The 14,227-nt window shown below is 44.6% G+C and overlaps 1 protein-coding gene across 1 annotated transcript in view; it reads left to right on the top strand.

Annotated features, from left to right (window-relative positions):
* The window catches only part of HSF4 (heat shock transcription factor 4), a 507,465-nt gene that overhangs the window by 324,535 nt on the left and 168,703 nt on the right, over positions 1-14,227 (top strand). The window contains exon 8 of the mRNA XM_078670271.1: positions 6,390-6,514. Coding sequence (XP_078526397.1) covers positions 6,390-6,514 — 125 coding nt within the window. The remainder of the gene's footprint in view (positions 1-6,389; positions 6,515-14,227) is intronic.

The following is a 14,227-nucleotide window of genomic DNA, read 5'->3' as shown; positions in this document are numbered from 1 at the left end:
ATGGTGTGTGGTCTGGTTGGCAATTGATTAAACAAAGTAGCTTACAATTTTGAGGGGACATCAGATTATGACAGGACACCTTCAGTTTACTTATTTAACTTGCATCATTTACAATTTGAGCCACAGCAATACAGAAAGATGTGCCCAGAATCACACAATGATTTGTTCAAGTGGCAAAGCGTACATAGAGACCTGTGCCCAATCAATATTAGTGTGTGTGCGCCCAGAGACCAGTCCACATGTTAATGTACAGCTATAGGTCTGTAATGCCCCAGTAAGATGGCCAGAGAGCAGTGGAGGAGGTATGCATGGGCAGAGTGTGATGTGAGTGATAATTCTCGCAGGTGTATGATACATTGAAGTGACAGTGTGTGGGTGACATGAGAGAGTTCTAGTAGTGTGTGGGTGACATGAGAGAGTTCTAGTAGATTCTGTTCAGTTGTTATGCATGATGCTTCCAGGTAGGACAAGTGAGGAGCCGGGCTTTGGCTAGGTTCTGTCTTTCACAGAAACATGGTGTTTATAGGAATGTGTGGCAGGTCGAGGGAACTTCCAGGAAGTCAATGACAGAGTGGTCAAGGAGACCCAGTGAAAATCAGACCTTTGAAAAATTGGGTGATAATTCGCTTTTTTTTTTAACAGCTTTTTAGGTCTCGCGACCTATCAATGCGCGCAAGCGCATTGAGCGGAGCGAGAATTCATGTCCTCAAAATCCTCGTCAAACCAAGGGCTTCTTGCTGCGGTTTTCTTTAAGTTCACGTGAATCACGTGACCAAACAAGCACGCGCATCAGCCTCCCTCCCTCCTAATTGCATTTTTTTTAACGGCCGCACAGCACATCAAAGGGCTTCGCCCAGCGTGCGCTCTGCGGCTTCTCCTCCCCTAATTATTCATGGCTCAGTTTCCCGGCGCACGCATTTGTTCACATTTTTTTGTTCTTGCCTTTCATCTCCTACCCGTCTTATCCCATTGTTAACATTTCCGCACCTCCGTCCGTCTGTCTATACGTCTCTGCTTTATCACAATCTGCCTTTTCCCACAAGCCTTTCTACTCTGTGTTCGCACTCTGCCTCCTCAGTTTCCTCCGCCTCTGTTTCACTGCCAGTCTTTCATTTCCGCACCTCCGTCCGTCTGTCTATACGTCTCTGCTTTATCGCAATCTGCCTTTTCCCACAAGCCTTTCTACTCTATGTTCGCACTCTGCCTCCTCAGTTTCCTCCGCCTCTGTTTCACTGCCAGTCTTTCATTTCCGCACCTCCGTCCGTCTGTCTATACGTCTCTGCTTTATCGCAATCTGCCTTTTCCCACAAGCCTTTCTACTCTATGTTCGCACTCTGCCTCCTCAGTTTCCTCCGCCTCTGTTTCACTGCCAGTCTTTCTTTTGTGACCTTCTCCCCCCCCCTCTTTCCTTTCAGTCTACCCTAATTTCTCTTTCGTCATGTGCCTATCTTTCCTATTCCTCGGCCTTGACCCTCTCTCCATCCTGTCTCACTTCCTCTGCCTCTTTCTTAGTCACTCTCCGACGTCTCCGTTTCCCCCCTTCGAATCTCCATCCTGTCTCACTTCCTCTGCCTCTTTCTTAGTCACTCTCCGACGTCTCCGTTTCCCCCCTTCGAAATTCTGCAGAGATGCCACATAACACATCCAAACTAGACTCTGCATAACACACCCACTCCAATGTCACATATCATTTGCCACCCAGACAACACATCGAAGCCAGACTCTGCATACTAACACACCCACTCCAATGCCGCATAACACAACCCACCCAGACTCCAGATAGCAGATCCAAACCGTACACTGCATAATAACACACCCACTTCGATGCCAAATAGTAACGCATCCCACCCAAATTACACATCCTGCTCACACTCCCAGTCACCCTCAACCTAATACCACATCTAAACTACACTTCACATATTTGTACAACCCACCTAGAGTCCACATAAGACATCCAAACCAGACTGGATAATAGCACACCTCACTCAGATGCCACATTATTACACGTCCCGCCCAGGCTCCATATAGTAATGAATCCCACCTAGACACCAGTTACCACATCCTACACCCACTCCCACCCACACTCAGCCTAATACCAGGTTTCACCCCGTTGCACATAAACAGAACATGCAACGCAGACTCCACACGCCCCACCCACTCTCAAAGTAATAACATATCTCACTCAGACCACATGTACTAAGGCTTCCCAAACTCCACATACCATCACGTCCCAATCACACTCCACGTAATGCCACATCCCACCCAGCCTCCACATAACACACCTCGCCCAGACTCGAGGTAGTAACTCGTCCCACAGCACTAGCTGGACCCACCCTCGCCCTTCGTACTGGCACTTACAGCCAGATTCACATAAGATGTCCCACGCAGAACACACCCGGATGTCACAATACACCTCCGACCCCCTCTCTGTGTAACATCAGACCTCACCCAGACGCCATGTAATCACGTCTTACTCCGACTCCACGCGCCAAGCCCCATCAAAATCCCAACAGACTCCATATGATAACACAAGCCACCCACACTATATGTAATAACATATCTGACCCCCCTTCTGTGCACTGGTGCTGATCGCACGGACGAGTGCCTCCGAGGCGGCGTGCACTAACATGCCCCAGCCAGGCGCGTGACACTGGGCACTAAAGTGCCCCACGGTGATTCCACGGGCTGACGTGCCCCACTCGCAGCCTCTGCGCCAGCCCTGCCTGTGAAATATGTTCTTTTACATAAATTTTTCCCTTCTATTTTTTTTAATTCTAATTGTTTTCAACCACGTTTTTAAAGTTACTTTTTATAGCAAGTTATTTCATCATCTTGTTCAGCTTTAGAATTCACAAAGGTGACAGTTTTGTAATGGGCTGTGGCAATTTCGCTTCCTAAAACTTCCGAGAAACGCACTTTTGTTTTCCAGCTAAAAGTATTGTATTTCTAACCAATCTCCATGGGGAGGGGTCTGTATACTCGAGGGGGGAGGGAGTGACAGCCTGCACAATTTGACACAGCGGACGGTGTGGCAGGCCGCAACCTCGCTTTAAGAAGGAACAAGCACTGGCGTTGCCAATAGGTCTCGCAGTAGGAAAGTTGGAGCTATTACAATTGCTAATAACAATGCCTTTTATTTTTCTTTTCATTTTAAAAACATAAAGGGCTTTGTCATTTACAAAACCAATAGCTCCAACGTTCCTACTGCGAGACCTATTGGCAACGCCAGTGCTTGTTCTTTGTGGTACCATGTATGTGAAATCATACCTGTAGGATGCTACAACATTGCTTCTGCTGACAATGCTCTGCACCTTTTCTGCTGGAGCAACAGGAACTTTCGATTTACATTTATTGAATTGAAAGTCCATTCCTGAGGGTCATAAGAAAAGATATGTAGAAATGGGTATTAACCACTTTTGCTGGTGACCTTACACCGATCTTAGGGACTGTGGTGAATGGTAAGACATTTTTCAGTATGAAAAAAGGCTGTTCACTATAGGGATTTGATGGACCATCAGTAGGATGGAAAGACTGTGAATTAGCATCATTGCCTTATTTCAGATTTAATAATTTCTGACACACCCTGTATGTCGAAGAAAGTCATAGCAGTGCCTGTATATTACATTTACTATGTGCAATGCTAGTGTTATCTGTATCTGAGCATTCTACCGCTCCCCTCCCTTCAAGAATAAGCCTTGACTGCTTGCTCTTGAGAATCAAAGGTTAAAAACCCCAAGAGTCTTCTCATTTATGGAGCCTCCAATAGTACCTGGCTAATGAGATTCGAGGGTCAAAGGGTTACAATTTAACAAGGGATGGCCATTTTCCCCACCAGTTCTTAAGACTAGGAGAATTCATCTTGCCAGAATACAGTTTTCTCACGATTGTGCTCATGGAAGTGGTAGACGTTTTTATTCACCCCTAACCTGTCAACTTTGGAACAAGATGCCTATGCACCTTAAACGTCAGGCTAGCCTGCTTAACTTCGGGAAGAAACTACAATCTTGGCTGTTTTCCCTTCGGTATTAAGCTTTTGCCCCAAGCTTAGCCACCAGATGTATGTCCGTGTGAAGACGCCTTAAAGGCATTTGTATGCTCTAGAAACTTATTTCAAAATTCAGATGGAAATTATGTATATCTATTCAAAATGCTGAAATGAAGGTACATTTTATGTAAAATTGTAAATTCCTTCTTCATCCATCTCTGAAAAATACACAGTTGCGCCAAGCATATACTTCTCAATGCTGTCATTGGATAGTAGCTTTCAGCGTTCTACAGATGTATTTTGTATTGATTGCAAAGATTAGGCTTGCTATGTTGCTGAAGAGCAGAGGAAAAATTCGCAGTATTTCAAATTGAACAAGCTGCAGGAAATTAGCTACGTGTGGGGTTTAGTTTTACTACATTTTTGCTAGTGCAGATGGAAAAACTACAGATTTGGTCACTTTCTGGAATAATCTAATAAAAAAAAAATCGAAAATAGTTAAGAAAGAGTTCCCGACCCATGCCTAAACTCTTTCCAAAACATGTTATTGTATGTGAAAGTTAGAAGAAAAATAATGTTTTAATGTCTAATCAATGTACTCCCTTTCACACACCCAAACAGGGTCTCACACTGGAGTAACAGTACAAAACATCTTTCACTGCAGGTACATGAAGTTTCCTAATCCTACTTCCACACTGTGCCTATAAACACTGGGGAAAATCCTCCCTTCTGCCTTAAAACCCATCCCTTAAATGATCTTCGCATGTCTTCTATTTATGATTGGTTGCTTGGTTCTCCCTGCTATGCTCCTCGATGCCCTCAGCCTGGCCCCCACTCACAGCACTGCTGCTACACCGAACCATACAACACGGAAGGAGCATTCCCATGCGCCTCTACACACCAGATTCACTACTCCCACACCAGCAGCACCCTGCACCCAACTCAATCGCACTCACGCAAACTAGCCATTCGATCACACAGACTAAACACCACCAGTACAACATGCCACACTCTTATGCATGCTTCTCAACAGCCACTCTCTCACCAAACACACCACAGAGATACAGAATCTACTGCATGACCAAACTCCAGCCCTGCTTTGCCTCATTGAAACATCCAATGTCTGCACCGGACATAATTACAGCCATCCCAGCTGGCTACACGGTTACCAAGCATGACCATCAACACACGTCCAGCGGTGAAGTCACCATCATATTCATCAGCTGCACCACCTACACGGACACCAGCTACATGGAACAGCTCACGTTCAAGATGCACATCACAGCCACTTCTCCCATGGACGTGGAAGACTGAAGAATCTCCCTTGTGGTCAAGGAGTGACCACCCTGTGCAAACAGGCACCATCCAGCGCCCAACGGTTTGCTTTGTTGCAGTTCCCGCCGGAACTCGATCGACAAGACCGAGCTTCCCTGCACAGCTGTATTTTACACAAAAAAAGAAATGTATATTTCACAAATAATGATAGTGTCATACCACAAGTAAATTCCTATTTGCAGCTATAAAAAATAATTAGCCTTCATGAGCCACGTATTGGTAACACTGACTTTTAACCTCCATGTTCATACTTCGCCTACGTCTTTTAAAAAGAATTTGAGATTCGCCTCTGCCCTGTTACAATTGAACTCCGCACACAAATAATTGTATTTTGGCAATGAGATGGTCATATTTTAGGTCAATTACAGGTGTGTTTTTAACAATATTTCGCCCTTATGATTAGAGTAGGGTTATAGAAGTATATAGGTGCAAAAATTGATTTTTGATTAATGTAGGTTTTAAGAATTATGATGTATTTTAATCAAAGAAATGTATAGAAAAGAGATGTTTGTATAGCCTTAGTGGCATGATATCAAACTGTTAAGCTACAAACCTGCTCAGCACCTTGATGCAGTCGCAGGTGATGGTGCTCTTTACAAATACTCATAAATTGATGCCGGCCAAACACAACTATGCTTCAAGACATTATGCAGAATACACACCATTCATAAATCCATGGGGGGGGGAATCAGGTTTAAAGGAGCAATTTGCGACATTTATCGGAGGCTTCTGAGCTCCAAATGTAATCATTTACTTAATGGTCCGCAAGCTGCCACAAGCCAGGGACATAGTCCCAAGTTACCTGGGTCACAAAGTTTTGTCAATTTCATTTTTTATCAAATCATAGCAGTAGATGAATTTGTAGGTCGAATCTCTACTACCAAGATGCTTCTTGGAATTAACATGGTGCTTCATAAGAAATATATAAAGAATAAAAAAAATTAAAAAGGTGTTTTTTGACTGAACGGTAAATGTTTTCAAGCCTCAAAGTTTTTTTAATGCTTTTACCGTTCTTTTGGAATCGGTTATCATGTTTAGTTTATTGATTTGCTCTGCTGTTGATTTGCAGCCATCCGCAGAACCAGCTTCCTGCTTAAATAGTCCAGCTATAGCTGGAGGACCAATTATATCGGATGTGACCGAGGCCTCGTCAACAAGTGGGGCTGTGATGGGAGCTGCCCAAGAAGGAGAGAGGTAAGAAAGCAACACTTCAATGTTCAGAGGCTTGTTGAAGATCATTCAAACTACTGTAGGATCTTCAAGTGTTCCCTTTGTTGCACAGCAAACAGCTATAGCAATGAACTTGGTTGCAGAGTGACGGGTTGCTGGGGATATGATACCAATGTAAAAGGGCAGGAATAAAGCAGATATGGCACTTCAAGCTTACTGAATGAACCCACTGACTCCATGGCAAGACTTCCTAGATAAGTGATATGGCATAGGTAGCATATTTTAACAGCAGTAGGGCGATACAGTGCATATCCCCTTGTGTTACAAGAGTAAGCCAGGGACTTAGTGTGCAGCTGGCGCTCCAATTCACTTTGTGAAACATAGGAGTACCCTAAAGCTTGCTCTCCCTGGTAATGGTTGGTCTAGGGAAGGCTCCGAGTTAAATGGTTAATGTTGAAGATGTAAAATGAACTAGGTTTCTCTAGAGGAGTTTGGAGGACTAGGGAATCTCTTATCTAGGGCAGACAGCAGATAAAGCAAAACCAGCATTTGCAATGCAATAGGTCTCGCAGTTGTAATGCAATAGGTCTCGCAGTTGTGAGAGTTTGAGCTATTGGCATTGTAAATGACAAACCATTTATTTATGTGTTGGTTTTGAAGTCAGAAATACATGGCTTTGTCATTTACAATGCCAATAGCTTAAACTCTTGCAAATGTGAGACCTAGAAGTCCACGGTGGTTACGAAATGATTTAGCATGAACTTTTAGAGGGATTCAAAAAGCAAAAAAAATGCCATATGTTCAGGTACATTTTTTTGACATTTGAAACTGTTGTGAGAAAAAGGTATACAAATAAAGCAAGAAAGGTTGGATATTTAAATCTATTTCGATAATTCATTAATTGATATATTGTCTGAGTGGTTAGAACTTTATGAAAATATGAATCATGTAAAATGTAACAGAAAATAAGCTAAATAATATAACTGAACATCGGGAAATCCCATGTCTCTCTGTAGCTGGCCTTTTAATTTTCTGAAGTCTAACCCTGGGCAGTCAATTTGCACATGAAATAAAAAAGGAAAGAAACTGGAACACGATAAATTACCAATAATGAGAGCAGGTGTGAGACTGGGAGGACGAAATGGAGAGAGGGGGAAACTGGAGCAGGATTAGGGAGAAGATACAACAGACTGAAACAAGGAGAACGAAACTAAAGAGAGCATAGAAAGAAGAGAGGAGTAAAATCAGTCCCTGAGAGCAGACATGGAGAGAGAGAGTGTGTGTATGCCCCCCTCCCCTTCCTAACAGCAGGCATGAAACAAGAAATGACCGATGGCATAGAAAGGAGAGAAATTAACAAAGCAATAAGTAAAACATTAGCAAAAAGAAAGAAACCGAATATAGGGGAGATGTATACAGAAAAAATAAAAGTAGAAGAAAGAGAAGGAAAGTAAAAAGAGAGGCAAAGAAATGGGAGCAAATAAAGAATAACACAGAGAAATGGAGAGTGAGAAGAAAAAAAGAGAAAAACGAACAAATGCAAACAAAACTAGAGAAGCACAGCAAAATGCACGAAGAAATTACAAAACAAAGTTTGTGTGGTAGAAAATGCTCCCGGAATCCCGCCGCGGCCGCCCCGGAAGTCAGGCAAGGTCGCCTGTGACTGGGGCGGGGCCGGACCGGAAAAGGAGGCAGGCGGAGTGAATGTGTCTCGTGGCTCCTGTGAGCAGTGGAGAGCCCCGGGGCCGCCAGCAGGAGTCTGCGCAACTGTTGCGGGGCTCCCTTGACCAAGAGGGAGCCCCGGGAAAGGAGCTGGCAAGAGTCGCAGCGTGAACTCTGCAGAGGGGGCACGAGGCACATGCCCGGTGCCTGCCCCTGCCGCGTGCTGAGAGCGAAGTCCCCAGAGATTGGCCCAGTAAGTTTAAAAGGGGGCTGGGGTGGGGAGGGTCCCCGTACGTGCTGTTGCCCTGGCCGACCATGGCCCGGGAGGATCACGATGAAGCGCGCATTGCAAGGGAATTGTGGCCTAACCGAAAGCAAAAGCGCACCCACACAGCAAGCAGCCAAAGCGCGCTCACAAGGACAAATCAGAGGTAGAAAAAGCGCGTGGCCGACTCGTGTCTCACATTCCCAGAAGTCAGTAACATTAGTTGTCGAGCTTGGACGCATGCTTATTCCAGCTCGACCTAAAAACGTGGGCAGTTGCTCCGAGCAGGGACACGTACAAAAAAACACCACCAAAGGAAATACTTGCATTGCAGCAAACTAGATCAACTTTGGTAACCTGCAAAAAAATGCCATTCCCTGCAATAAGAACTACACACATTCATTACACTACTTGGGAAGGGAAACGTGTTGGTCATCTGGAGACTAGCATGCACTCCATAATTATTTTAAATGTGTGAATATTGCAACTATATACACTCCTACATTTCAATTCAAGGAGACTTTAGGAAATAAATGTGAGAATGAGTGCTCTCTTCTAAGCCCAGTCTGTGCTCTTGCAGACTGGTGATGGTGGTTTGTTGTAAGAATGTCTAGCCAGAGTGGAAGCAAAGATGCACAGTAGGGTGAAATGAAGATTGAGCCACCACCACTTTAGGACTTAAAGACATTAATGCTTGTCATTAGACTGACAAACCAGTAAGTCCAGGTTGCAGCCCATGATGAAAGCACTGTAGAAATGTCACGTTGCCCAAACCCCTTGGGCAATGGCAATTATGGAGCAAGGCCAAATAACAATCTGATAGTACTGTCAGCTTGCAGTGCCTAAAAAACGATATTTGAAACAAGAAAAGCCTTCCTGGTAGGGGTACTCTTCAACGCTCCCTGGGAAATGAGCAGGTCTGATAAATAAAGAAACCAGCTAAAATCTCTAGGGACATGGTCCTCCTCTTCAGCCCAGAGGAGCACGAGGTCCTCTCCTCAAAAAGTTGCATCCACGAGACCAGCCAGTAAACAGTAAATAAAATATCTGCTTGTCAATGCTACTTAAAGGACTGGGAGAGACACATTAAAGGATTACTCCAGCCAATAAATGCAGGGCTCTTTTAATGCAACCCAAATTAGTGATTGCGCCTACAAAGCAGCCAGCTGTGGCTCCCTCATCTTAGGGTACATAAATCCAATTCTTTTGGTGGCCTGTGCTAGTAAGGCATCCACTGAAGCACCCTTTGCTTATCCCAGATCAGGCGCAGCAAACGCTGGAGCAGTTTACTCTGAGGCCAGAGTAAACAGTTCCCTTTCCGCTCCATCCTATTCCAATCTAATCTAAAAACAAGTACATTAAACTATGAATCTACTTGGACATTGGAATGATGGACTAGTTGGGAGTTCCAGCAGACAGTCACGTGTACTTCATATTTCCCTCGGGAGTGGTGGGTTCACTTTATGGCCTAAGTTGTCAATTGCAGTAAGTAAAGGTTACCAGAAGTTTGTGCCCAGCCCAAACCCATGGACTAAGAAGTGGTTGCCTAGCAGTAGCTACAGACATAAGCACAGGGACTTAAACTCTTCCCGCTGAGTTTTTTCTCAGAGCCCCAAAAAACAATTTTAAACTTGGGCACCATCCCCCCTTAAAATCTCTTTGGCAAAGAGTGGAGAACCTGGGGTGAGTGCAGGGGGTCTCGGCTTATGAGATCATTTCATGGATACGTTTTTCAGTAGCACATAATCCACAATAAATCTGAAAACTACAAAGAGCAAATTAAACAAAAACAGAAGTCCAACCAATTCTGCTCCCCATAATGGTGCGTTAGGTTTATCTTGCACACCTGGCGCCAATGCAACTACATCGGTTACACTACTGATAGATAGCAGCAGCCCTGAGTAGAAGGACATCACCTGTCTCCCACCAATGCCTGACAATCACTTAAGTCTTGAAACAGGCCCTGTATCGGTTGTTTTTTGAGAGTTCTATTCCAGGCAAACTCAGCCCAGTGACATTGGAGCACTCATCTACATGAACACCAGTTACATTACACAGGGTCGGATTTTTTGTTTTTAGGTACATGGATATGGCGATTTGCCGGGCTGGATGTTGAACATCGGCAGCCAGTAAAGGCTTGAACTAATGGAGCCACTTGCAGCCCCACAAAGGTTTTTTTATTATTGAGAAGCAATGCACGGGTGTCACCAGTGAGCTCGAGTGCTTCTTTTTAATGAACACTCATCAAAAGATTTCTAGGTGTACTCCAATTACTGAAATATTTAGATAAAAATTATGACTTACATATTAAGTGTTTTCTGTAACAGGATCGGAGTTTGTAGCACAATATATACACATGCCACTATTCCCCACAGCACCAACTAGGATTCAGTTTTGTGATTTTCTGGCAGGACCACTGAAATTATGCAATTCGGTGGGATTTCCACATAATTATGGATTTGCCACATATTCAGTCATCTGCTGCATAATCTGCTAATTTTAACACAAAAAGGGGTTTTAGCATAAACGGATTAAATGGTATTAAAAATGTAGCGACATGTTGCCACACAGTGGACAGCCTTCACAAAAGTGGATTAGTCACCTTTCAGTTGCTCATTGGTGTGTTTGTGGTAAACTAGTACGAATGAAGTGATATATTTGCCCCGACAGGATTTACATGTATCCAAGGGTAAGCATAATGAAATACTATCACAAAGTATGCACATTAAGTTGTATTATTTACATTTTCTTGCAACATAATTTAAACCTGCTGCATAACTTTGGTCCTTTCCTGCTGCATAATTCTAGTTGCTCCTTTCGGGTCACAAACCGATATCTGCCTTGATTGCATTAGGGCAACTGAGGTTTGGGAGTAAAATTGATTGCCTCAGGGCATCAAGGATCAAAGTTCATACTATGTGTTAAAGCCCTCCAGCATGTAAAGGAAGATTGCATGGAAATGCGTCAAATTAATAAAATCACGTTTCCAGGCTTTCCTCGTTTGCAAGTACTTCAAGAGCCATTTACCAACACCCCCCTCTTTTCGAATGCTGCCATGGCCCCTCCCAGATGGGCACGCCCAACAGTTTGAAGTACTCTGAACTGGCATATTTAATGCTGGTGTATGCATCACCACACTAAAAAATATTCACATTTATAGTGGCCACCAGGGGTGCACCACGAGGGAGTGAAGAGTTTGCTATCAGTAATCGTGCTATCAGGTATGTGCGTGCTAAATGTAGATTTACATTCTAAACATGAACTCTGCCCGTCCATAGATCACCCCTACTGTGCTCGTTTGCACAGAATCAACAGTGGAGCCCTGCCGCTACCAAACTCGTCTACAGGCAGTGACAGTTACTGGTGGTTTCTGCCATGGTGGTCATAACATTTAACATGATGTTCTAAACTGGGTGGTCTCAGCCCAGGCGTGTAATTTACTCTTACCTCGTCGGCCCAAAAGCCATGCAGGCAGATCACATGAATAAACAAATTGAGCTGAACGTCTTGCCGGTGTGAGGCAGCTTGTCAAAACCGTTTTGTTGTTTATAAATAAACATTGCCCCATGTGGAACCAGGTGCAGCACTTTGTCTCTTTGTATTTTTCATAAGGTGTGCCTGCCTACTGTGACCACACAGAGTGATTGGCCCCACAGCAAACACTCTTGCACCAACTAAGTATTATTTTTCTTGGCACTGCTGCCAAAGTCAAGTGGTCTTGCCTACAAACAATCTTTTAGCACCACACAGGCTACTAGACGTCAAGAGGAGGCTATGTTACATGGATACTAGGGGCTGCAGCCACTGTCTGGCAAAATATGATCGCCGGAGAATCGCCTTGTTGGGACTCTGCCCTCATGTGGGTGGTCCAGGAGCCCACAGATCTCATGGACATGATCACCTGACCTGGCCATGTTGTGGGGGCCACACACACGTGCTGCCCGATTCTAGCAGTGTTGCATGGTCTTCACAAGACCAGCGTTGCAAGATCTGACAGATTCCTCTGCAGCCTCCATGGATGACCATAGACTAGCGGCACCAACCAGTGCACTCTCCCCTGAGCCCCAGGCCAAGTCTTGAGAGGAGCCCCTGCCACCTACGTTGACGCTAGCAGCAGAGCGCCATTGTCCGAAGCCCCAAATGGGTGCTTCAAACAAACAATGCAATGACAACTCAAACTGTAGACAATATTTGCAGTAGCCCAAAACTACTCAGAGCCTCGGACCCTACCTACAGTGCGACACAAGAGCACAGCAAGCATCGCTGAGTCACCACGCAAGTCCTGGCATTTGAGACCTATGCGTTATCAAAAGAGGATACTCCAGCCCTTATGGGAAGTTACTGCCTAATACTTTCATGTCATTTGTAGCATTTCTGCGGATAACTTTTTATCCCTGACCAAGTTTGTGTGATGGCACATGTAGTTTTCTTTTACACGTCATACAGAATGGGCACAATACAAATCCCGAGCAAACAAGGAGGATGGACAGAGCGCTGAAACTTTTCAGACACTCACCCCTCACAGATCTGGGTTGAATAAATCACCATTCTTTAAGTCACTTAGCCACCTCACTTCAGACCCAACTATATGTATATCAGTCTTGACCCTGTGCCGCATGAGAAAAGTCCAGCCCTAACTGCCAAGCCAGGTCTTCAATGAATCGGATACAAGCATCCTGGGCCCGGTTTCTTGGTAACAACCTTCACCAGCCAGGCTAGCTTGAATCCAGTTGCACAGGGTCAAGCCCTATTAGCATATAGCTGGGTCTGAACTGAGGTGGTGAAGTGAGCTAAAGAATGATGATTCAACCCAGATATGTGACTTGGGGGGGGGGGGGGGGGGGGGGGGGGGAGTGTCTGAAAAGTCTCAGCGCTCCGTCCATCATCTCCTTAGGTTTGCTTTGTTTGCCCCAAGTTGGCATGGTATGTCCAGACATGGGTCCCTTGCTCATTTTGCCCCAGGAGTCAAGCTTGCCTGACTGATTAAGAATGTTACCCAGAAACTGTTCCCAGGGTGCTGGTTTCTGGTTCAGGGAAGACCTAGCTTAGCAGTTCAGGCTGGACTGTTCCCCCGGAGACACAGGGTCAAGACTGATTTGCATATAGCTGGGTTTGAACTGAGGTGGTGAAGTGAGCTAAAGAATGATTAAGGAATCATGCATGCATAATGATGGGTTTGTTTCACTAAAGACACAGCAATACTCGGAAACAATGATGTGCTGTTGACACCGGGCCTGTGGCCAAAAGTGGCACAATTACCTCATACGTGAGTGATTATCTTGTGTAGGCTGAGAATTGGGCAAATAAACATTAAATGGCACTTTCCGTAGGTAAACATGGTATTGTTCACTAGGGATCTGACTGTATAAAATTGAGAGCGAGTACTGGTTCAGAAACGTGAGTAAAATAGCAGTACCCACCATCAGCTAGATAGACTGGTAAGGAGAATGGCTAGGCACCCATTAATCTGTTCAGGAACGTCAATGGCAGTGACCGCCCTTACTAAAAATTATAGGAAGCTATGAAGCAATTAGAAAACAAGTTCTACACTTATAAACATGTGATGAAAGTTTCTGCAAAGTATGGAAAACATTTGCATTTCCAACTACATGCTAGCAATTACTTCATAGACCTTCCACGACAACCAACTCAAAAGCACTCATCAAAAAGATTGGAAGCCCTGGCCCCATCCGCTGATTAAATGAACCTACCCAGCCTGCCACACCTCCATGACCCTACTGCAGAGTTAATCAATCTGTGGGGTGCGGGTGGGGGGCACGCACTCCAATTTAAGATCTCGCATTTCATTG

Source organism: Lissotriton helveticus, chromosome 12 (genome assembly GCF_964261635.1).
Source record: "Lissotriton helveticus chromosome 12, aLisHel1.1, whole genome shotgun sequence".
Classification (NCBI taxonomy): Eukaryota; Metazoa; Chordata; class Amphibia; order Caudata; family Salamandridae; genus Lissotriton; species Lissotriton helveticus.
The sequence above is the reverse complement of the archived record's forward strand: the minus strand, read 5'-3'. Positions and strand labels throughout refer to the sequence as shown.